The sequence below is a fragment of the Falco punctatus genome (genome assembly GCF_963210335.1).
Source record: "Falco punctatus genome assembly, chromosome: 11".
NCBI lineage: Eukaryota > Metazoa > Chordata > Aves > Falconiformes > Falconidae > Falco > Falco punctatus.
In genome coordinates this window covers 12,115,394-12,138,641 of record NC_137591.1, presented here as the reverse complement: position 1 = coordinate 12,138,641, position 23,248 = coordinate 12,115,394, and the positions used below count along the sequence as shown (strand labels likewise).

The 23,248-nt window shown below is 47.1% G+C and overlaps 1 protein-coding gene across 3 annotated transcripts in view; it reads right to left on the bottom strand.

The window, feature by feature from the left end:
• ERI3 (ERI1 exoribonuclease family member 3) overlaps positions 1-23,248 on the bottom strand; it is a 135,895-nt gene that overhangs the window by 91,918 nt on the left and 20,729 nt on the right. For all 3 annotated transcript variants that reach the window (XM_080406181.1, XM_080406182.1, XM_080406180.1), the window contains exons 3-5: positions 19,236-19,352; positions 12,990-13,049; positions 10,670-10,761 (exon numbers count right to left, since the gene is read on the bottom strand). In XM_080406181.1, the coding sequence (XP_080262307.1) occupies positions 10,670-10,761; positions 12,990-13,049; positions 19,236-19,352 (269 nt within the window). The remainder of the gene's footprint in view (positions 1-10,669; positions 10,762-12,989; positions 13,050-19,235; positions 19,353-23,248) is intronic.

Genomic DNA, 23,248 nt, shown 5'->3' with positions numbered 1-23,248 from the left:
CCACATCTCTCTTCCCACTCGCTGAAGCAGATCATCTATATCTACAGGAAAATATGCCATCTTGTCTTGTGATGCTTTTGAACCCCTCTTTTTCCTGGCACCGTGTCTGCCCTCCTCTGGCACCACATCACCCAGGTCTACTCTCTCAATTGACTTCTGTGATTGCCTCTTCTTCCCTCTCCCCACTAAGGGAAGAGAGAAATCCTACCAGGAGCCAATGGGATGTGATAAACCTCCTCTCTGTCCCCTCTGGTGATATACAACCCAAAATTACATGCACAACAGCTCCACGGGCTCTTGGCACAGCCTCCCCTGGCACATCATGTTACAGGGTCTGAGCACAGGTTTCTGGGCAGCTGCAAATTACATCTGCATCAGGGGGAAACAAGTTTGTCTTTTCCTTGTGGGAAAGAGACCACTCCCCACCTCCAAGCGCAAGCTGCCATTAGTATTTGCTTCGCTGGAGAGAAGGAGCAGCGAATCCTCCAGAGCAAAGGACAAGTGCAGCAATTAGGATGCAGGGGCTGTGGGAGCTGTTTAACAGCACGACCCAGAGGTCAGTGCCGCCGACTCCCAGCCCTGCATAAATATTGTATGAGTCGGGGAGAGGGGCTGTTACAGCCACCCTCAGCTCCAGCCCTCCCCCCTCCATCACCACTCTGCATCTAGCTAGATACACCAGCAACATTGTTTACAGATGTGACAGTGGGGAAAATCACTTGAGTAACTAGGGGAATGGGGAAGAAGGCTGCTCGGTGGAGCAGGCGCCTGGGAGAGGGCTTCCACCCGCACCTTCTGCCTCCCCTTACAGGGTGCTCCTCTGCACAGGTAACTGCCAGACGGCATGGCCCCTTCTCAAACTGGAGGATGAAATACCACCAAGAACAAGGAGGGGAGGCTGTGAGCTCCGCTCTCAAAGGTTGCCCAGGGGTTTGATTATCAATACTGTTGAAGGACACTTCAGCCAGCAGTTGCTTTCCAGTTTCCTATCGGTAGCTCTGCTAGACCCTCCCCCCTTTGGAGGGAGCTTTATAGCAGTATGAGAGGCTTTACAGGGAGCTTCCCCCTCAGACTCTGTGTGTGTAGCTCTACAGAAAGGTCCCTACTCCAAGACAGCTACAGGGGCCTCATCCCTGCAGACTCCTCGAGCTGCTGTTTGGTACCAACCACTTTCTTCACCCATGACCTGTCCACTGTTCATTCTCTGAAGGATTGTCTTCACCTGCAGCTCCAGCCACACTGACTGGCATCGTTCCTACTGCATTCTGGAAGGCCCTCTCATTCCTCAGCCCATTTGTTTTTGCTGGAGATGCCAGTTGACTGCATGTTTGCCATGATGCTCTGCACAAATACAAACCCACTTTCAGGTTCACTGAGACTGGATGCTCCTGAGGACAAGGACGCAGGCCATTCTCCAACTGCACCAGCAGCCCATGAATTCCTAGGGACACACTGTTAATAAGCATTACTGCCCAGGGCAGCACACAAGGGCTACAAGATAGGAAATACAGCTTGGATGTGCTTCTGCCCATGACATCCCTCCAGAAATCCTCCTGCTGCTCTGTGGCTGGTTGCTGAATCCAGGGAAAGCAGAAGCCTGGTCTTTCCATTCGCAGCTTTCCTGAACTCACTGTGCAATTAATGGGCTTAATTATTGATGGCAAAGGCAGGGAAGGGAGGAAAGAAAGAAAAAGCCAACAAGGAGGGAATGATGTGGGGGTGGCGGGCACCAAAGGTCTCCGAAGATCTTCCCCTCAGCCTAGAGCAGAGAAAGAGCCCCTAGCCGCTCTGCCGCTCCCACGGCCCTGCTCTAACGCTCCCTGACATGCCTCTGAAGACAGCGAGCTGTTTGCAGTCACCACTGTGATTTGTTAGTAATTATTTTCACGGTGTCACATTGCTGTCACTCTCTTAACAAAGAGACAGGCAGCCTGAGGCTGCCTGCGAGAAAGAACCAGCAGAGAAAAGGAATTGTCAGACACCCAGGGATCCTCTTTGCTTCCCGGGTTTCACAACCAGAGTCCTTACTAGCTTCTGAAGAAACTTCTGAGGAGAAGTGGCAAGTCAGAATCATCTCCCATCCTGGTCACAGCAAGAGGAATTAATTACTTAGTTCCCTCCTAATTTCACCTTACCTGTAAACCCAGTGCAAGACCCAGGTGCTTAAAGCCCCTTAAGCCAGTGATTTGCTTCAGGCCTGCAGCAAAGCAAAAAAACTTTGGCAAATGATGACTTTTAGCACTCTCCTTTGCAAGTTCCAATTTCTTTTCATGTGGTCTTGCCATTAGACTGCACTTCCCAGGCACTGCAACCCTGATGACAAACCCCTGCCTAAGCCCATCACCCTCACGCACATTAACCCTCCAGACCGACCACGTGTGCTCTCCCTACACCAGCCTCATTAATTCCGACACACTGCTGTGCTCCGCGTGGCAGTAACATTTCACTTGGCATTTTGCAGTGCCAGGGGACCCTGGCAGCTTCCTCGCACCTGAAATACACAGTCTAATGGCTTGCCGTATCTTGTTCTCTCATACGCAGTGTGGTGAGTTGACGAGAACCTCCCCTTCAACCACCTCCCACCCATCTATCTCACACCTGCTGTGCAACCACAGCCATCCATCCTTCGGCTGACTTGTCAGTCCAAGGTAATCACTCCTTTCCCAGTAAGTCTGGAGCTTGCTTGGGCCCCCAAGGAATGGAAGCTATTTTGGCACCTGAAGTGTCACACAATATAAGGATATAGAGTTGAAAGACTAGGGCTGGCTGGCCAGGTGTCTCAAAGCGCCCTTGATCTCTATGCAAAAAGCAAGTGGACTTCCTCCAGAGCATTTCCAAGTTTGAATTATTCCTGGCAGAAGCGTTCTTCCCCTGCCTGCTTACTGATGGCACACAAGGGTCAGTCCCTGCAGTCGTGAGGAGACCTGGGTATTAATTCACCCTCTTAACACAGGGAGAGTTTGGAAATATTAAGCCTCACAGTCTAAGCAAAACCCTCCTGCAATTAACTGCATGGAAGAGCACTGACTCAGAGGGCAGCTCCTTTTCAGGGGTCCTTTTAATAACCAAGAAATGGCACATACATGCTGTGAAGAATTAGGATCACCATTGGGAAGCTAAATGGTCCATAAAATATAACAGTTCTCTTCAGAGCTGGGAGCACAGCGAGCTGGAGGAGAGGTCTTGGCAACCTCTCACCAGTCTCCTCCCTCCACCCAGTTTGCAGGGGACACACGTGACTCCAGGCAGGGACAAGGAGCTGAAGGCAGCCAGTGCCCAGGAACCTCCGGCATGCTGGCCGACAGTCAGCACTGAGAGCTGGCTCAACACCCAGATGGAAAAACTGAAGCAAGGAAACTAGAGATGACCAAGAGGCACCTACGGAGGGAAAACAAAGGGTGTCCCAGAGCGCAGGTGCTGGGCAGAGGAAAGCCCTGCTCAAAGAGAGGCAGACAAAGCTGGTGAGACCAAGGCAGGGTGAAGTCCTGGGCAGTATGAGCTTCCAGCACACAGCTCTGCCAGCACATGGTACTGCTTCCTCAGTCTCCTTCCCCCAAATCCCTCTATCCCGCTCTTTCTTCTAGTACCGCTTGCACATGCCCTGCATCATTGCTAACGCCTGGTCCAGAGCGACCTCTCAGCACAAGACACCATCTTCAGGGTGCCAGGCTGAGAGCAGCACCCTGGCCAAACACACAGAAAAAGGCGAATGGACTCAGCTTGAAAAGTCAGCCTGTAGCTTTGGCATCCAGAGTCCTGCATGCACCCAGACATCCACTCCTGAGAATACGGAGTCGCTGGACAAGACACATGAGAATATGCTGGAGGGAAAATACCAGGGATGACCTCAAGATGGCCCAGTAGGTCTTTGCCAGTCAGGAGCTTCAGGAGGAAATGGCCTGAACCCATCTAGGAAAAATGGCTCCCAACAGGAAACAAACACGCAAACAAAATAAAACGCTTTCAAGAAAGCTACCAACTCACACAACACAGCAAGTGAAAGGGGAAGGATGCTGCTCCCAGGCTGGCAGTATTTTTCAAGCAGAGCTCTCTAAGCAGAGAAACCATAAGAGCATCGCTCCCAGCCAAGCCACTGGGAGGGCAGCACTGGTGCCGACATACAACCTTCAGCTGGGAAGTAAGAAGAGCTGGGATCCAAAAGGGAGCCAGTTGACATTTTAGCCGTGGTGTGAAACACTATAGCTGTCTAACACTAGCAAAATTAAGCTTTTCCAAGTAATTCAGAAAATTCACACTTTGTGAAGCTAATTCTGTTTTTCACACATGCCACAGACAACAACATTCAGATGGCAAACAGCCCTCCAGTCCCCAAGCCAACCAGCTTTTCAGTTCCCCAGGGCACAGGATAACCACAGTGTTGAGTTGCTATTAGAAGGCTCGCTCAGACAGAGGCCAGGGACTGCTTTTTACCAAATATCCATTACAGATCCATTGATTTTGAGACCATTTCACCCAAGTTCACTACAACACTAGACACAGAATTCACCTTAGTGATTCCGGCTGCAGAGGGAATTACGGTTCCTTACTGTGTGAGCAGTACACCAAGACCAATAGCTTTCATTCAGTTCAGTGTGACTGTTTCCAAACACAGCTTGAGTTAAGTTAACCACGGACGGAAAACCCACCTTCTCTACTCATTACCCCATCCCAACATTTCAGTGCTGGAAATAAAGTACTTGATGCAATGTCTGTCTCATTCCCCGCCTCCCCGTAAATTTGTTCCAAGTTTCTCCACCATCTTTCATGCTGTGTCCAACTTCTTTGGTCCTACTTCCCAGGCAGCATAGTCCGTGCTCCCCAGAGCGCATTGGGCATCACAGCTCAATAAATCTGGGGCCACTACAGCCCTGGCTATAACAAACATCTTTGCTATGACACACTAGATAAAGTAGCAGACCTGAAGGTGATAGTCCATTGTATGATGATGCCTATGCAAAGATTTCATGTCCAAAGCTTAATTCAAAGGCATTCCGGAATCACACATCTCAAACAACAACGTGCAGAAGCTCATGCAACCAATGGATTTCAAAGGCAAGAACAGGAGATAGCCAGGGGAGCCAGTGCAGAAAGATAACAAGTGTGCTATATTCATTTTAAATACGAGTGTACAGAGGGGGAATCTTAAAATCCAAAATTTATTTTGCATAAGTGATATCATTACCTTTAAAAACAAAAAGCCGGACTGCAGGGTCGCAGAAGTGAATGGGGTCAGTGCTACTCCCTGTAAGTGCTAGAGGAGAGCATGCTCACAAGGCTCCCTTGCTTAGCTCCAGCAAAGCACTTTAGGATGTAATTACATGAACGACTCCATCAGCAAAGCTGACTTGAAAGGTTCCTGACCCTGGATACTCAGTCCCATCCCCACACTGTAGTTCACACTACCCTCTTTTTTCAGCCAATGTAACTGTGCGAAGAGAGACACCATAGGTTTGGTCAGCAAAATGACCCCTACTAAAACCAACAACAAGGTAATCCAAAGATCTTAGTTGGAAAGGAATTGTTTTATTATTTTTAAACACAGATTACTATGTTATCTTCCACTTACCAGCTCTTTCTTGTTACACTCAAAGCCACCCTCTGAACATACCTCCTGCCCTGCAGCCTAACCAGCCCCACGCTACGCCTTCTCCTGCCTTTCCCCACAGCTGCCCAAGTGGTCCCACTCACTCCATTCAGTGGCTGTCAGCAATTCCTTCCCAGGCAGAGGTTACCAACCCTCTCCCTGTCCTGTGATAAAGAACAGCATGCTCAAGGGACAATAACACCATCAGTCCTTCGTTCATGACCTAAGGCTGATCTCAAACCAAGCCTCCAGGACATAAGGCTAGAAAGACCAACCCGCTGCCACACTCGGCACTGGTCTGAGAAGGCAAGCATCCTCCCAGCCTGCGTAGCTTGCACAGAAAGAATTAAAAGAGTAAGATAAGATTAAGCAATGGTATAATTTACTGCTCAGAATTTACTAATATGCAACCTAGGAAAAGCACCGAGGGCTATAAACATTTCAAGACACTTCACTGTGTTTTATCACTATATTAGAGAGTACTTGCCTTTTAACACTTATTTAAGAAAATGAAAAACTTCTGAGCAGTAGTTTCCTGTAAAGAGATAAATTAGCACGTTCTGATCAGCCACAGTAAGTGCAGCACAAGCATCTTCACATCAGAAGTATACAGACCAAAGCCTACACGCATTTTTACCTATGTTCAGTGCATCTGCGGAATGATCCAAAACTGGAAGGAGAAGGATTAACTGATGCTCTTGACATTAAGGTGCAGATCTGAGATTCAGCACATGTGGCTTCAGCTCCTGCCTCTGCCTGCACAACCACAGGCATACCACTTAACCACACCATATCTCAGCTCTGTAGCTATGAACACACTGTAAAAATGCTTCTTCAGTTGCCAAGATAAATTCGCATTGTGCTTAAGAGCAAGCAGACCAGTTCCATACATGGAGGGAGGTAATTTGACATTTCAGAGGAGATAAACCACACTAAAGAGCTTACATTACAAGGGCTCAACCCTGGCAGACGCTCGAGTACCCTCTTTTCCACAAAAACTGTCTCCTGCAGTCAGCGACTCCCTCAGCCCTTCAGAGGCATGTTACCCTCACCACCCAATGCCACATCAATGCAATTTGCTTAATGACTAGTGGCAGTTCCATCCAAGGTGCAGGATGAGGTCCAAGCACTAAAGCAGACTATGCCAGGTATTCGAATCCATCCCTGGAGCTGTTAAACTTGGAGGATAACTCCTTGCAACAGGCTAAAGGAATCCTCCCACTGAACACACGGAGGCCTGAGGACCGTGTGCCTAACGAGGCTGTATCCCCACTCATATTTTAGCTTGGCAGGTCTGGTGCTCCTTTCATCTTTTGCTTCAGGTACCTCTCTTTAATTAATAACATTTCTGTGTCGACACAGGGAACTTTCCACCCAGAATGAATGGCCCTCTCTCATTAGAACCACAACTTGTCATGATGTATTCAAGAGCAGAAGTGTGATTCATTCCCTTGTCTGGGAACGAGGGGTGTTGCTGGGAGGTGTGGGGGGAGAACATTCTCTGTAATGAGTGACTGATATTTGCTGGAGTTGATATGCGACTCTGTCGGCTTGAACTGCCTTGTCAGGACAAGCCTTCAGAAAGGTGATGTTCCTACTCAAGAGGTTTTCCTCATTAAAGAAATTGCATCTTAACAAGAGGGAAGGGGAGGGGTGGCAGGAGAGCTGCTGTCTCCCCGACTCCAGCCTGGTTCACACACAGAGCGCTGAAAGCCAGTTGATCCAAGCGCAGCCAGTACAGGATCAGCATTCCGTTTCTGAGCCATCTTGCGCAACTGGCTCTCTCTCCAGCAGCGACCAAATCCCTGCAACAGGGACTCTCCTTCTGATGGTGCACCACACCCAGGACAAAGCCTCGGGTAGCACGGCTGAGGACCACCATTCATGCTGAACCTCCACGAGCTCTTCCCACATACCTGGTATCCTCCTCTGGGCACCCAGCTCCTTCAAACTAGCACTCCCTGTTGTCAGAGGGAAGCCAGACAAACAGCTCTGTGATCTTCCAAGAAAGCTCAACATTCAAAAGAAATGAAGTCCGTAGCCACACAGTACCTCATTCCCTGAAGATCCCTGAGCCAAGTGGAGGCTTCACAGGTCCTTTAGCAGCTGAGTTTCCATCTTCAGTCCTGCAGACTCAGATACTGCTAGACACCATCAGCAGGAGAGCACTACCCTGACAATCACTATTCCTCTGGTGCTCTTCTTCGAGCTAGGAGTGCTACATATATTGCAACTCTTGGCTTAGACAGGGCTAGTTCCCTACCTTGTCCCCACATCCACCATTGACAGGCTTGTAGATTCCTCCTCTTTGTTTCAGCCACTCCCCCGCATCCAGCTTGCTCACCCCCTGGCACCCACCAGTTGCACTTACGGGAAGCACTCAGAGTAGACAGGTTCGTCCAGAAGACACCACGCCTCTGCTCTTCAACAGCACATACAGACAGAAGCCAAACTAAATGCCCAGGCCACTGCTGGAGAAGCCAGGAACAAGGCTGCATGATTTCCCACCAACAGCCAAGCTAAGGACAACGGAGGACAGGAACTCTGAACGACACAAGACACTAGGTAAGAGGACTGCTGCTTGCTTTGCAGGCAGCTGTGCAAACAGCTGTCACTACTAAGGAAGCTGAGAAAAGAAGCAGCAGAGCTAGCAACGGACCTGCCCCAAGTTGTGGCTCCATAAGCCAGGAAGTGCTACATTTACCCCATTGTCCTGAATGCCTCTGGAACCCAGTGAGGTTTCTACCAACAGTGCTTCCACCAACACACTCCTCCAAATGGGGACAAGCAGCACCACCTCCCCTCCCACTGCCCCAGTGCCTTCTGTGCCCAGTGTGTGGTCTCAACATGGTAGCAAAGGGCTCCAGCTACACTGCAAGTCTTGTAGGGAAGCATAGGGTGATTCCCTGGAATACCTCCCAGATGTTCCACATCTCTGAGTCTCTGTCTCCCTGTCTGATCGGCCTTGTTTCAGCTCTCTGCCTTTCCTCTTTAAAAAGAGATGCTCAGTTCTGCTTTGCTAAACCTTATTTGGCAATGTGTCTAAACACACGCAAACTTAATTAGTTCAGGAGGGAGACTCAGCATTTGTGGTGACGGATACAAGTAATGGGAAATGAGACAAGTCAGAGCTGGCAGGGAGTCCTCACTCAAGCCTCATTCACTGGCACGGCGCTAATCAGATGTGACGCTACACACTGCAGCACCCAATTGGCGACGGAGCGGCATGATGTGCTACTCACCAAGCGGCTGCAGCCAGACTCCCACTATCCATGTGGTTGAAAACACGAAATGTATTTTCTGCTTTGCCCTGAAGATGCTTCAGGATTGAATTCTGAAGTTAATGGTTTAAAAAAAAAAATTTAAAAGGAAGAGGGAGAAATGAACCACTCGCTGCAACCTCATGGCTAGGAGTGGAGTCTTCTTTTCCAGCTGACTAGTGAGGCACAATCCATGCGAGAGACCACTGCAAATGGTGAATTGAGTCTCTCTGTTCCAGAACTGCATGTCCTGCTGAGCCAGCTCATCCCACAAACCCTACAGCTCACCAGAAATGGGCTCATCTTTACCTCTATTTGCCCACTCTAGAGCTCTGAAGCAAAAAAAAACCAACCCAAACTATCCAGAAGGTTGCCCACTCCATACAGACACCAAGTTAGGATGTCGTTATCTGGGAATCTTGTTAATCCACTGTGAAAGCGATGGGAAGATGGGCTTTGAGCAAAGATAGCTCTGTTCCTCACAACCATCACCAGAAGCAGTAAACTGGACTCTAAGAACAGCAATACAGGAGTAAAGGACTGAGAAAAGAGAACAGATACGAAACGGAAGTTCAGCGCATCCCTGCAGCTGTCTTTGTGCGGGTCTGTAATACAAATTTAAACATGATATGTGAAGAAAAATAAGTCTCACTCTTAATTTGAAGTAGTAACGCAGGAATTGGCAATATATACCAGTTCTGGACACAGCCCCAGCAGAGACCCAGATTTTGACTCAAAAACTCACACACCACACCCCTGTCTGCAGCATGGCAAATTTCTCTTCACTAGTGCCTGCGCTGCTGCTTCAGACCTTGTATCTCATGTCTCATTAATCACACCAAGAAGAGGCAAGGAGCTGCCGCTCTACAAAGACTACTCTGCAGGGAAGAACTGGTGCTGACTGCTCCCAGGCTGTATGCAGTTTATTTAGGCTTCCAACTTGGGGAAACCGATGTCACAGTGAAAACCAAGCAACACTACTAACGAGTTGTGGATGTCAGCGTAGCATTGGATGTGTCAAGCCTATGCTTTACCAGTGTGGTAACAACAAGAGTCTTTATCCGGCACTCTGAGGAAATGAAAAGCTCAAGTGAGATTCTACAAATCCAAGTGAATTCAGCACAATATGACACAGATCTGCGAACACCTTACAGATTACAGTAATCTAATTCTTAGACATTTAACTCCATTTTTAAAAATAACATATTCATGCTGGCGGTCTAGCTATTTTCATAACAAAACACACATACACTGACACTTGCAGATCCCAGTGCAGGACCCCATCTGGTACTCTCCAGATAGTCACCCAGCTGATGAAGGTAACGTTAATGATAAGAACACTGATGAAGCATGCCAGACTTGACTTGTACTCTCTTTCCAAAGACTACGTTGTGATTCACATCCAGTTAGAATGCCAAGATGACAGAGAGAAAGTCTTGCATGAGGAAGTCAGGTAAGGACCATTGCTTGATTTGGATGTACAGAAACAGAGTCCTATGTATGCACTCAGAAATATTTCTGGCTTTGGAGAGTATATTGTATAAAAAAGAAAACATCACAAAGCTCCACTTTAAACCTTTCTTGAGGTCCTGAAAGAATTAATTTGCTATAGGGAATACCCTAGGCAGTGATCTTGCACTATACCCAGCACCCACCTTTCTTCTTAAAACAACCCTCCATTCCCAACTATGCATGGCAAACAACAATTTCCCTAAGACACAAAGGCCAGGGACAGTCGGAGGCTTGTAAGGACAAAGACATATGCACTACAGGCAAGCACGGAGCAATAAAGCCCAGAAAAATTTCCCTCCCCTTCCATACTCACATCACTTTCAAATCCCAGTCTCCACAGGTCACAAAAATCGACTTGACGCTGGGATCTAAGAGGCCTTCCTTTGCCATCCACTCGTCAACTCTCTGAAAGAAAGGCAAGAAAAGGGGATGAGTTTTGCAGAGACAGGCCGAGCCACAACAGTTAAACTCAGATAAGCTGCTTGCAATCAAGAGAGAAGAAAATTGTGATCTTATCCACCCTCTCCCTCTCTCTCTTCTCTCTTTTCTTGCCATCTCAACAACAGCACATTTGGACCTTTGAAGATTTCCGATAGGAGACATCAGGCAACCAGAGCAGAGATGATCTTATCAGACACGGCAGCAGCTCTGCTCATGGAAGGATGGAAGCTGTGCAGCGTTAACGGGACTATACAACGGTGCTGTTACCTGGCATTCCTCCTGCACTTTTCCTCTGCCTGTACCAAATGTGCTCGCAGTGAGTATAACTCATGCCCCCTCCAGTGAGAAGAAAACACAGGCATCCTGGGATGGCATCCCTCACATGCTCCAATTCGTACAGCTCCAAGGGGATATGGGAGAGAGGGACAAATGGAAGGGCTGGGCACACACAGGCACTGTGCAGCACTAACAAGCAAAGCCATGTGTCCCCATCTTCTCCAGACCCGGTCTCTCTTTTCTCCTTACAGTTCTGAGGAGGTGCTTGTTCAGGGTACAGCGTGGATTTAAAGTGAATCCTGATCAACTTCCCATAGGACAGATGTTCTGGATCCACTTCAGAAATGGGCCACGTTAATCTGGAGGATGCACCTCCACCTCAGGGATTAATCAAAAGAAACTAACCTAGACTAAAACTGCATAGACACTTACTCCAGCTAGAACAAGCAAATGCCATGCCTAAAATCTTCCAGAGACAGGTGACAGGCAATCATCTGCTATTATGCAGCCTCACTAGCAGCATTTTCAGTGCTTCAGCAAGTGAAATCCCTCCTCCTTTCCCTCGCTCGACAACTTCCACTCTTGAATAAACTAGCACGTCCCAGAAGCTCCTGACCCGAACCTCATTTTAACCTGGAAACATGCTGCTGTATGAACACCTTCTCAGTCCAATGAATAAAATAAAATAAAATCTACAGAAACATTTCCACACTCTAAGAAGCTGGGCAGAAACAGAACGAACCATTTTCTGTGATACTCCAGCAGTGATGTACGTTCACCCACCCAAGCAGAGAGGGCTCTCCCTCCTGGGGAGGCAGGCACAAGCATTCATCTGTACGCTTATGGCCATGCACCACTGCTACGCGCTCTCTGCAGAGCACAAGGGAGAACGGGGGATTTGCATGGATGCAAGATGTCACCTTCGCAGAGCAGTCTTTGGCCTCATGACACTGCCACAGCCTCTCCAGCAGAGGATGGCACTTCTTTCTGTGACTGACTGTACAACAGCCCTCTGGAGTAAAGCTCCCCCCAAAGCAGCGTCCAGCCTCCCAGCCACACTTCTGCCTTCTTTGGGCTGCCGGAATCTTCCACCCAGCCCCACACAAGGATGCCTGGAGCGAGGGACAGCAGCTGTAACCTTTCTAAACTTCCTGATGTGAGCGCCCGTGAAATGCTGTCTCCATGGAGGATTTTAAAGCCTTTAATTTGATTTCCTCAGATAAGCAATTGTTGCAATTATTGTGATTAGGAACAATTAGGTAACACAGTAGTGGAAATCCTGACAGAGACAATGCATCGAACTCCAACCTGCAGCCCAAGTGAGCTCTGCTTGAGGAGGTTTCCTTCACTATCTGACTACCAACAAAAGCTATTGATGGAGAAATACTTCCAAGCTAATTAAGCCCTAAATGCTGTAGGAATTCAACATTAAGCAGATGGCATTATTAGGGCCATATCTGCATTTGCACATCCTCCAGATTAGATTTTAGAGGCATTTTCTTTCTATACTACATGTATTATTGAGCATTTAAATAGGTAGAAAAAATTAATTTAATAAAGTGCTGAGGAAGGGGAAAGAAAATGAAGGCAGAAGCTCCTGGAGCAATGGTCTCAAGCAATATCTTGGTGCTTTAAAACTGGCACAAGCAAGAATCGCCTCTTCTCCTATCTACTGGCAGGAGTTTGGATATCTTGTCAGCACCCTTGACATGAACAGCTGGAGATGACAGATCAATGGTTCAATACTCTCAGCAGCGTGTCACCAACGTGACAGCAAATGTTATTCTAATGAAGCTGTAATCATAGTCAAATTACGCGGTTCGATTCTCAGCAAGGGGAGGGTGCAGGGAAAGAGATGAAGAGGGGCCGACAGGATCAGAGGTCAGAGTTCGAGAACTAAAGGTTACTCTGCTTACCTCAAGCACTTGCTGGAGGCTTGGCTGCCCATCCACCATGCCTTGAATAATCCCAGTCAGCTGAAACGAGAGACAAACAGAAAGCAGGCATCAGAGCAGCACTCAAGAGATCATTAGAGAGGTCTCCTCTCCTGTCCATCTTGCTGCAAGCAAAACATGCTCCTCTGACCCACACGAACATTGCTGAGGAGCCAGCCACAGCAGAGCAACCCTGGCAGCTCCCCAGCTATGCGCAAGGGCACAGCTTCGTCCCAAACAAAGAAATTTAGGGGGGCTCCTACCCACACCACAGAACAGCAAACTCTCAGCAGGGCAGGATCCACTTGGGGAGCAGCGGTGCCCTCTGCTTCACGTACCGGCACGATTCCCAAAACGCTGCCCTTTTTCAACATGCATTTCACTAGTTTTGGTGTTTTCTTGACTTACACAGGCAGCAGTAACTACCAGGGTCTCTGGTCATTCCCCTGCTATCATGGCGAGATCAAAATTGCACAGTTAGATGAACAGAATAGACCACTATTGGTAAGTGAGACCCAGAGCGGACCCAGCCATTCTCCCCTGCACTATGCAGCCAGCACATGTGCTTTCCCATAGTCTACCACAGCATCCTTCTGCATTTCAAAACTGCATTTAAAATTGAATGAAATCTGAAGAAACCCACTTTCTTCCAGAACCCTGGTCTACTCTCATTTTTCAGAAGGTTCTTTAGAATAAGTCCTGCCAACCTAGTAGTCCTACTGACTGCACCCGGACTGCCTGGCTGTTTAAAGCTAGACACATGCATAAAAAGATGCGGTCTCAAGGGCCTCTGCCTGTGTCTGCCCAGGACAGCTTGAGGCACATGGAAAATAGATAATTTTTCTGTCTGCCTTCCAACTGACAAAACTGTCTTTTAACATATTGAATATTGGAGGTCAGTAGCTTGCCATCAATGCACCCAAGTAATTAAAAAAATCATTATTAAAACAAGTGCACACTACAGAATTCCACTTCATATGGCAGTTTCCTGAAGCTACACATCTCACACGTTTTCATAAAATAAAGGTCAAACACAGCCTAGGAGCATGCCCTGCTGCCTGCACATGCATCCGAGCCTCCAGCAGCCAGAGTGTCCAGTCAAAAGGTGCTGACAGCCCTACCACCACGCAGGAGTTAACTCTTCCACGCAGATCAGCTCAGCCTACTTGTAAAACATGAGCCCTCTCACAAACCACAGGCTCTGCTTTATTAGATGTGTGGCAACTGAAAAGAGCTCAATGGTTTCTACCTCTCCGTTTCTTTGGCTGCTTGGCTTACAGCACTGAACTTGGAGGAAGGGGTGGGGGGGAGAAAAAAAAAAAAAAAAAAGAGATTAAACTCCAATTAAACTGTAATTACATTTAATGAATACCAAATACCTGACTCACTGAATAAGCTATAAGTGGAAAGATTATTTTCTCATAGTGACTTCCATGGAATGGTAATATATACCTTTTAGGGAAAGTATTTTAATTTTAAGAATGCAGAGCTCCTCTAGGTAGGTTTCTCAAGTTCATCAAGCCATCATGAGGTGGAATTTTAAGGAAGTGGAGGGACACAGACACTCTTTTATATTCCAGAAACTGTTTTTATATTAATCTGTATTTTAATTGGGTAACAGCTGCTACCTACAGACTTCCCATACTAGAAAGGCAACTAGATTTGAGAGATTAACACACAGCTCTTTAGAGCAATTTTTAACGCTCACTGGCTTGTTTTTTGCTTTTCTTTCCATGCATTCACCTGGCAGAGGTGAAGAGCTCAGACAGCAGCTCAAACCAAACCTCTGAAAGCTGAATTTTTGGAGAAACATCATAGAATCATAGAATAGTTTGGGTTAGAAGGGATCCTTAAAGGTCATCCAGTCATCCAATCCAACCCCCTGCAACGAGCAGGGACATCTTCAACTAGATCAGGTTGCTCAGAGCCCTGTCCAACCTGACCTTGAATGTTTCCAGCGATGGGGCATTTACCAGCTCTCTGGGCAACCTGCTCCAGTGTTTCACTCATTGCCCTCATTGTAAATAATTTCTTCCTTACATTTAGTCTGAATCCACTCTCTTTTAGTTTAAAATCATTATCCCTTGTCCTGTTGCAACAGGTCCTGTCTGTCCCCATCTTCCTTATAAGCCCCCTTTAAGTACTGAAAGGCCACAGTAAGGTCTCCCTGGAGCTTTCTCTTCTCCAGGCTGAACAACCCCAACTCTCAGCTTTTCCTCATAGGAGAGGTGCTCCAGCCCTATGATTGTTTTTGTGGCCCTCCTCTAGACCCGCTCCAACAGGTCCATGTCTTTTCTGTACGAAGAACAACCTGCAACTTTTCGGTACCATGGCCTGCACTGATGTAAATGGCTTCTACCACTCTGGGCACGTTCAGGACTGCATCTGTTCAACACCACACCCCTGATGGCCATGGGGGGACAGGGTGAAATGGCCTCACCCAGACATTTCCCACCAGGAGGAGGGAGGGATGGGAAGGCAGATGCAGAGGTCCCGCCAAAGAGTCACTGCTTGATCTTGCCCAAGACTTCTCCACTCCTTCCCTGCCAGGCCCAGCAAAGTACCAACTTATCCATACAAGAATACACTGTCAAGCACACATATACACAAGATTCATGCTGCAGAAATCGCACACACGAACACAAAGGGATATACCTGCTCCATGAGTAAATTTCAATACAGGTCAGAGAGCGCTCAAAAGGGATGAGGTTTGTACTCTCTCACCCTTTCTGATCCTTTCTATTATCAGTTACATCCATCTGTAACATCCAGCCTAGCGCATTGGATCTCTGCAGCATTATCTGGTCTTGCAGCTTTGATAAAGTACAAAAACATAAAACTGCACAATTGTAAAGTTTCACTGGTGATCCCAAGAAGCACATGGTACTTGGGAACATAAACAAGCTATAAGGCATTTATCTTTTTGTAGTTTTATTGTCTGTTCCTTCAGGAAAAAAAAAATCAATAAAAATTAATCATAAAAAGAGAGCAAAGTACCATGAAAAAGCCTGTACAAGCACCTTGTGTGTGGAGGCAACCTTTCACTTAAGCTCCTGGCACCAACTTTCTTGAGCATCAGACAAACCACTTGCTTCTTCCAAAAGGGCACGATGAGCTTTATATACCTAATAATAGCTTTTAGCCACTAGCAGTTTCCGACTTCTCTGTCTAAACACTGAGCACCCCCTAATCATAATCAAGTCTCATGACCTGTTGTTCTACAGAAACAGGTCAAGAGGAGGACCAGATGAGGGCTACAGAGCAAGCCAGCACTGGAAGATGTGCTCTTGGCCATTGGTGTGGGGAGGCAGAAGAACCTCCTGTTGCCAGGAGAAAGCACAGACACACCAAAAGCTAAGCAAAGGGATGACCTGAGGGTGACCATGAGCTCTGCACCCTTGCAGACACCCTTCCTGTGCTGTGCTCTTCTTCAAGAAGGAAGAGGGATGTGAGAGGTACTCTAGACCCAAGGAGTAATGCTGAACAACTCCTGTAATCCCACACACAGTCTACACCAAGCAGTCCTATTGCTTCCTGGCAAAGGCGGCGACCAGGGGGGAAGAGAGGAAAGCAGCAGCAGAGCAGACAGGCTCCCGTGTAATGTCAACACCACTGCTTTTCCTACAGAGTTTATCTGGGAAACCATCGTATTTCTACTCCAAGACAGTCTGCTGATTACCTAAGCACTTGTCTCTGGTGTACAATCTGATAATCAGGCCTGGTCTTTCTTTGTAGACAAAGAGGCCAATAAATCTCACCCTTTGTAAGTAGAGGTGCCTAGACAAAGCCCTTTAGTGGCATTTAGCAAAATGGGTATTTTTCAGAAAACATAAAACAGCTGAAAGTCGATGGCAAGCAGAAGCTGCACAGGCAGCAGCTCCACAGGAGCTGGACACACGGCACGTCCTGGCTCTGTCCCCAGGGTCTCAGGGGAACCTACACTAGCAGCATGGGGCTGACCCCTGTGCCTGCCTAGCAGGAGCCACCAACCCCACAGGTCATACTACATGACTGCTACAGACTCCACAAAAAGGCACATGCAAAAACAAAAGGGTATTTTTGCAACTTAGTAAGGTCCTCAGTACAACCAGCTCACCTGTGGCTCTTAGGGCAGGGTTCCAAAGTCTGCCCCAAATATGAGGCCCAGGGACAAGCCCAGTGACACCTCCAGCACGATCCCACTCCCTGGACCTCATGGCAGCCCCTGCAACACACAGGGAGATGACCAAGCCAGGAAGGACAGGGGCCATGCCGGTGGCTTCCAGGCTAGGATTAAAACCAGCTCCCTAACTCACACTTGCTAATAACAAAGAAGTTGCCAAACCTGCTGAGTCAGACCATTTTTGCTACCAATACACACAGGTAGGGGTTCTGCGATCATTTTGCCTGCTGGCCTCCTTACTGCTCATTTTTATCCAGCCCTGGACACAAGACACCAGAACAAGGTCAGCAGCGGAGTCTGCAGCACAACACTGCAGCTGGGACACACATGCCCATCCTGGGGACTCCTACAAATGCACAGCTGGCATACACTGTTCCAGGCTCCTGTGAGCGAGAGAAGAGAGAAACCGGCACAACGATGTGGGAGCACTAGATGGGCTGAATGTCTCAGTCACAAGCTTGGCATCCAGTGAATGTCTCAATGCAGCAGGCTGGAGGCTCCATTCAGCTCAGACAGCCACACCAAGCAAGTCATGCAACCTTTAGCAGCTGGGGGAAGGATGCAACAGAGCAATTTCCAGAAAATTGAATTTTGGTGGGAGTTAATGAGTGAGATGACTTCTCTCTAGAATTTAGAGGACATGCAAAACAAACATTTTGGGCTATACTCTAGAAGATGATGTTACTTTTAGCAAAGATCAGATGCAAGCTGTGAGATTTATCACTTTTGTACAAGCATATGTCCAGCAAGCCTCATGGGGATAAGGACAGCCAAAGTAGTTGTCCAGCCTTCTAGCATTAAGGTTGCAAACTCGTTTCCATTATAATCCTCTGTTTTCACACATTTATAGCTTTCTGAAATCCTCTCTCCTGGGAACAATGTTTTTCGTGCCTAGTATTTTTTTTTTAAGTTTAAATAAAATACCTTCAGATGGTTTTTAGTTACAAGAGAATAAAAAAAAAAAAAGTATTTGTTTTTACAATGTGGAAATATGGAATGGGCTGGTTGGTCCTGGAGAGGACTCCACCTAACACAGAGTCATTTTTCATCAAGTTAGTACACATGGGACAAGCACTACAAGGGCTTAAACCTGCAGCCATGGAGGTCAGAGAAAACACACCATTAGTGTCAATGATCCCAAGTCAGATGGGGACTGAATGAAGAACTTGGATACCCTGATTCCCACAGTCAGTGCTTTAGTTGCTGAGCTGGCCAACATCAAACCAGTGACAGGAAAAAAAGCCCAAAGCAAAAGGAACTTAAACTTTGTTTTGATGGTTACAGCAGGGAAGATGAATAGGCTTGCAGAAACAGTCAACTTTTTGTGCTGAACAAAACGAAAAAAACAAAAAGCCCACCCCACCCCCCAAACCCAGCCCCGGCCCCCTATTCCTTTGAACCCTCATGGATCACATTTACTACCTTCATCCTCTCATCTGTATCTGGGGAAAGGTGGCCGCAGCTCCAGAGCAGCTGTCCTTGGCAGTGAGAGTAACCAGGTAACAAGAGGCCACTTCTCCAGCAATCATTTCAAGTGCCCCACAAACACAACATCAAAAGAAAGTCTCAACAATACAGACATGTGTTATCCTACCACGCTAGCGGGACTCATCGAATCCCAACAGCCAGGCCCACCGGAGAGCCACTTAGAACCTCTGAACTATACAGTCATACAACACTTTCTTCCCCTGGACCATGCTCTCTTTGACCTTCCCCACCAAACAGCAGCACAGCAAAATCATGAAGAGCTCTCAGAGAAGCTACAGGATTTTGAGCCTCAGCTAACGTGAGTGCTTTTATTTTGTGGTCACCCCATTAGATGTTCATGAATTGTAAATACAACTATCTTAGTTAGCAGATCATAGCTACAGTTATTTATGAATCAAAACTGAGGTCTTTACATGCTACTGCAATGACAAAAAATGATTCTCCTTGTCCTTCATTTGAGGCTGGCACGATACACCACCTTGTAGATGCACCATGAAGAGGCAACCCCAACCCCTGGTGCAACGGAAACCTGCTTCCCAGGGAGACTCTTGGAGCACCAGGGAACCTTTGCACTTTACCTCTGTACAGAAGGGCGTAAGCTGGGGATGCACCACAGGCTGAACATACATGTGAAAGGTGGATTCGATCTCCATCGTCCTGCCATTCAGCTTCAGTATAGGGAACTCGATGATTTCCTGAATAGGGCAAAAAGAAAAGCAGCTGTTCATTTAAAACAAACAAAAAAGGAAGGTGGAAATGATCCTGGCTAGCAAGCTGGCTGTAAAAAGAGGGGCCTGACAGTCCCAAACGAAAACAAGCCCAACACAAAGCTCTGCAATACAAGTGGGAAAGTGGTGCTGAAGCACAGAGCGCATCCAACGCCGTGAGCGCAGAGGACAGTACTGATGCTCATCGCAGATGGCTTGATCAGCAAGGAGGTCTCTGTGCTCATCACTGCAACTGCATACATCGTTGCCTAAGCTGAACCTAACGAAGACAGCCTAGCACCACTTGCATGCCTTACCCAGGGAACATGGAGATGTACTTGCAATGAGCTCGCATCTGTTTAGCAAGGACATCACAGGGGCTCTGCCCTCCCTAAGACCAGTCCCATCCTCTCCACCTTGTCATCCTCTTGGGGGACACCACCAGGCAGACAAAAGAAGCTACTGCATGAAGCACCTCCTCCCCAGGAGAGGCTGAGGGGCACTGCTCTCCTCCAACAGAGTGAGCCGAGGAGCTGGAAGCAACCCCCAAATCCACCCCTACAGAATACAGCTCAGCAGCAAGCCCCGCTTCATTTTCCTCTTGTGTAGCCAATTTATGCTGATAGGGATATAAAAACGTTCCTTCATCAGAAGAATGTTCAATTATTTGAATAATCAGCAATCAAAAATTTACATGGATCTCTTAATAAAAAGTTTAAACAAATCCAGTTGCGATGGATTTCTCAATTATTAAAAAATATACATGAAATTAAAAAAGCCGACCACTGAATAAAAGCGATAAAATCCTTTGTGTTCACCCCCCTCCTTCTCCACTCCCTTTCCTCCTTCCAGTTTAATGTAAGAGAAGTGACAATTTGTTTGGTGTCTTTAAAGAATAATTTGTCTATGTTATTTAATAGAGATCCATGGCACCAAGGTTCTGGAGTGCAAATGAGCCTGCTGAGTGATATCCATGCAACAAGCCTCTCAAATCACTTCTGGAGAGAAACAGAGAGAGGGAGAGAGAATAAAAAAAATATTGCTTTTTAATATTCAAAAACAGTTTGCAAAATTTAATCAAAGCAGAGCAAAAGCTAACATTTTTACCACTTTGACATTTTTATTAGCGCTTTCATAAATTTTTAAAACATGAATGGAATTAGTTTAACAACAAAAAAAACTGCCTGAAAACATCTGGAAGAGACAAATAAGAAATAATAAAAAATAAAATAAAAAAAATCCAACTCCTGTGAGTAAAATTAGCATGTGGAAAACGCAGCCGCTGCAGAGGAACTAACACAGTTTTTGGACCCTGACTACAACCCTCATGACCCACAGGCGGAAATTATCGTGAGGTCATACATATGAGTTGATGACATCACCACCCCGGCAGGCAGAGGGAGGGCAAGGAGGTGGGTGGGTAAAAGGAAAAAAAACAAATAATTTAAATAGCCAGGAGAAACACCCAATTTCCATGGTGGACAGAGCCCATGGCTGGAGCAGAGCAGCTCCCCAGAGCAGCAAGCAGAGAGCCCAGACCAGGGCACGTGGGGAGCACATGCTGCTAAGATGGAAAGTTAGAAAAAAAAAATTAAAATAAAATAAAACGTTAACAGTGCTGAGGTGCCCAGGTGTAGACGCTGAGCAGGCAAGCTGCTGAGGATGCAGGGCTTAACCATTTCCCCATGGTCAGCTGTGCCACACTCTGTGCGTGCCGTGCAGACTAAGGCAGAGGCAGAGGGGTGGGCGCATCCTTGCCCATGGCCGTACCACCCCATCAGGAGTCACCAAGTTTCCCCAGCAAAGAGAAGAAACCTGACTGATGGGCTGGAAGGGGAGGATGACAAGAGGCAAAACACCTGAGCATCACCCATATTGCCTGTTGTGCTGCAGCCAAACTCACCAGCTTCAGCTACCCAGAAGGCCTCGTGGAAACACAAGAAACTCAATCCGAGTAAGAAACGCTGGACACAGCTGAGCCACCCTACCAAAGGGCTACCACAGACAGACTCTGAAAGCAGCACATTTTTGTTCAGAAGACAGACTGCAAAGTTTGAAGCCAATGGACAGGACATCGTAACAGAGCCAGGCTTAATCTCAGGATAACACCACCACATCCTCCAGACTCGCTGGGGTGGTTCATTGCCCCTTAGGTCTGCGTCCCACCCAGGGGGTGACCATGGAAGTGAGCAAGCCCACGGCAGGGCAAGAGGAGCATTCCCCCTCCCGGAGAGGGCCAAGCACCGGCTGGATTTCACAGCAGCGCCGCATTGCAATGCCAAGATCAGTCCTGAGGGACCAGAAACATCCTCAGGGGCCTTCAAGTGGCTGGATGCAAAGCGAGACTGAAAGACAGCCCTGCCGCTGATCTGATACACAAAGGCGTCACTCGCCTTGCAGAACCAACGGCAAAAAGCACTTCCAGGAGGGTTGGATTAAGACAGACGGAGGAAATAAAAAGCCGTACTAAAAAAATGTGGAAAATTTAACAATATCCAGAATTACTGCAGGTCTGTGGGAAGCATGCGGCCAGGAGCCGGGGTGAAACCCCAGGAGCAACTTGAGCGTCTTGGGAGAAAGTGCAGCAACTCTTTTGGGCTAATTTGGTCAGTTTTTGAGGCAAGTGGTAAAGAACCTTTCCCAGAAGGCTGTTTATCTGCACGCTTCCTATAGTGGAGATTTTTCCAGTCTCTGGCAGTGTTTGCTCTACTGGTATCTAAGGCAACAGATACCAGCCCCATGAAATCAGCCCCACTCCCCACTAACGACGTTAGCCAGTCCTGCAATGAAATTTAACCTGTGACACTGCTGTACTTTTCATTTAAACTTTCATTTGGAGAGAAGCAGTGTTTGGAGACCCTGCAGTTTGTCCTGCTAATAAAGACAAGTGTTGGGACCTTTAAAGGTGCCATTCATCTTTTGCCTTTATTAAATTCAATTTTCTTAAGCCCATGATACATCATGAAATTAAGAGTTGACATTCCTGCAGAAACAAAAATATCTATCAAACACAAACAGAAAGGGGAGGGGGGAGGCCTCTATTACCAAGAATTTATGGCTTAAAGTTGATCTGTTTCCACTTTTTTCTCTCTCCGTTTTTTTTTTTTTACAAGCATATGGTTTGTTTTAGATATCCAAAATGTTATTACAGATCTAGAATTTCACTAGTAATTATTATGAAATGGTGAGCACTTAGACACACACACACAACCCCCCAACAGACCGTGATGCAGGAAAGCAGCCGGGTGCTCTCTCACGTTTCACAGCAGCCCGGTGAGCTCAACATGCCCAGCTCCATCCCCACCATCAAGGACCTCCGCTGCTTCTTCCCAGGTAGGAAAGGTGGAAGAGAGCGACACAAGGGAATTAAAAGGAGAGGTTCACCGACACTTCCTTCCTTTTATCAGTGTCTGATCATCCATAGGCGTTACCTTGACATCCTCACCCATTTCCACTTCCAACTTCGGCAGTGATTTGTGCCAGGAACATCTGGGGCTTCTAAGTCTTATTTTTCTTCCCCTCCCCCCACAGCTTTTCCTTATAGCACAACCAGAAGTTATGGATGTACCAAAATAATGCTGAGGGTGTCCAGGGGCTGCAAATAGCCGCAAGCTACTAGAAGAACAAATGTACCCATTTGAATTTTGCGAGCACTGCAATTAGGTATTTTATTTAGCACTGCAAAGTAACTTGAAAGGAAATCCAGGATTCAAACCACCACTAATAAATAAGCAGCTTTTTATTTTCCTTTCATTGTCATGAAAAGTTGAACATGTTTTCTGTTGAGAAATTCTGCACGCAGCTCCCAATTACAGGCATTTGCATTTATATTGTTGGAACACAGAGCTTCTAAAATCAATATTAACACGCTTAAAGAAAAAGAC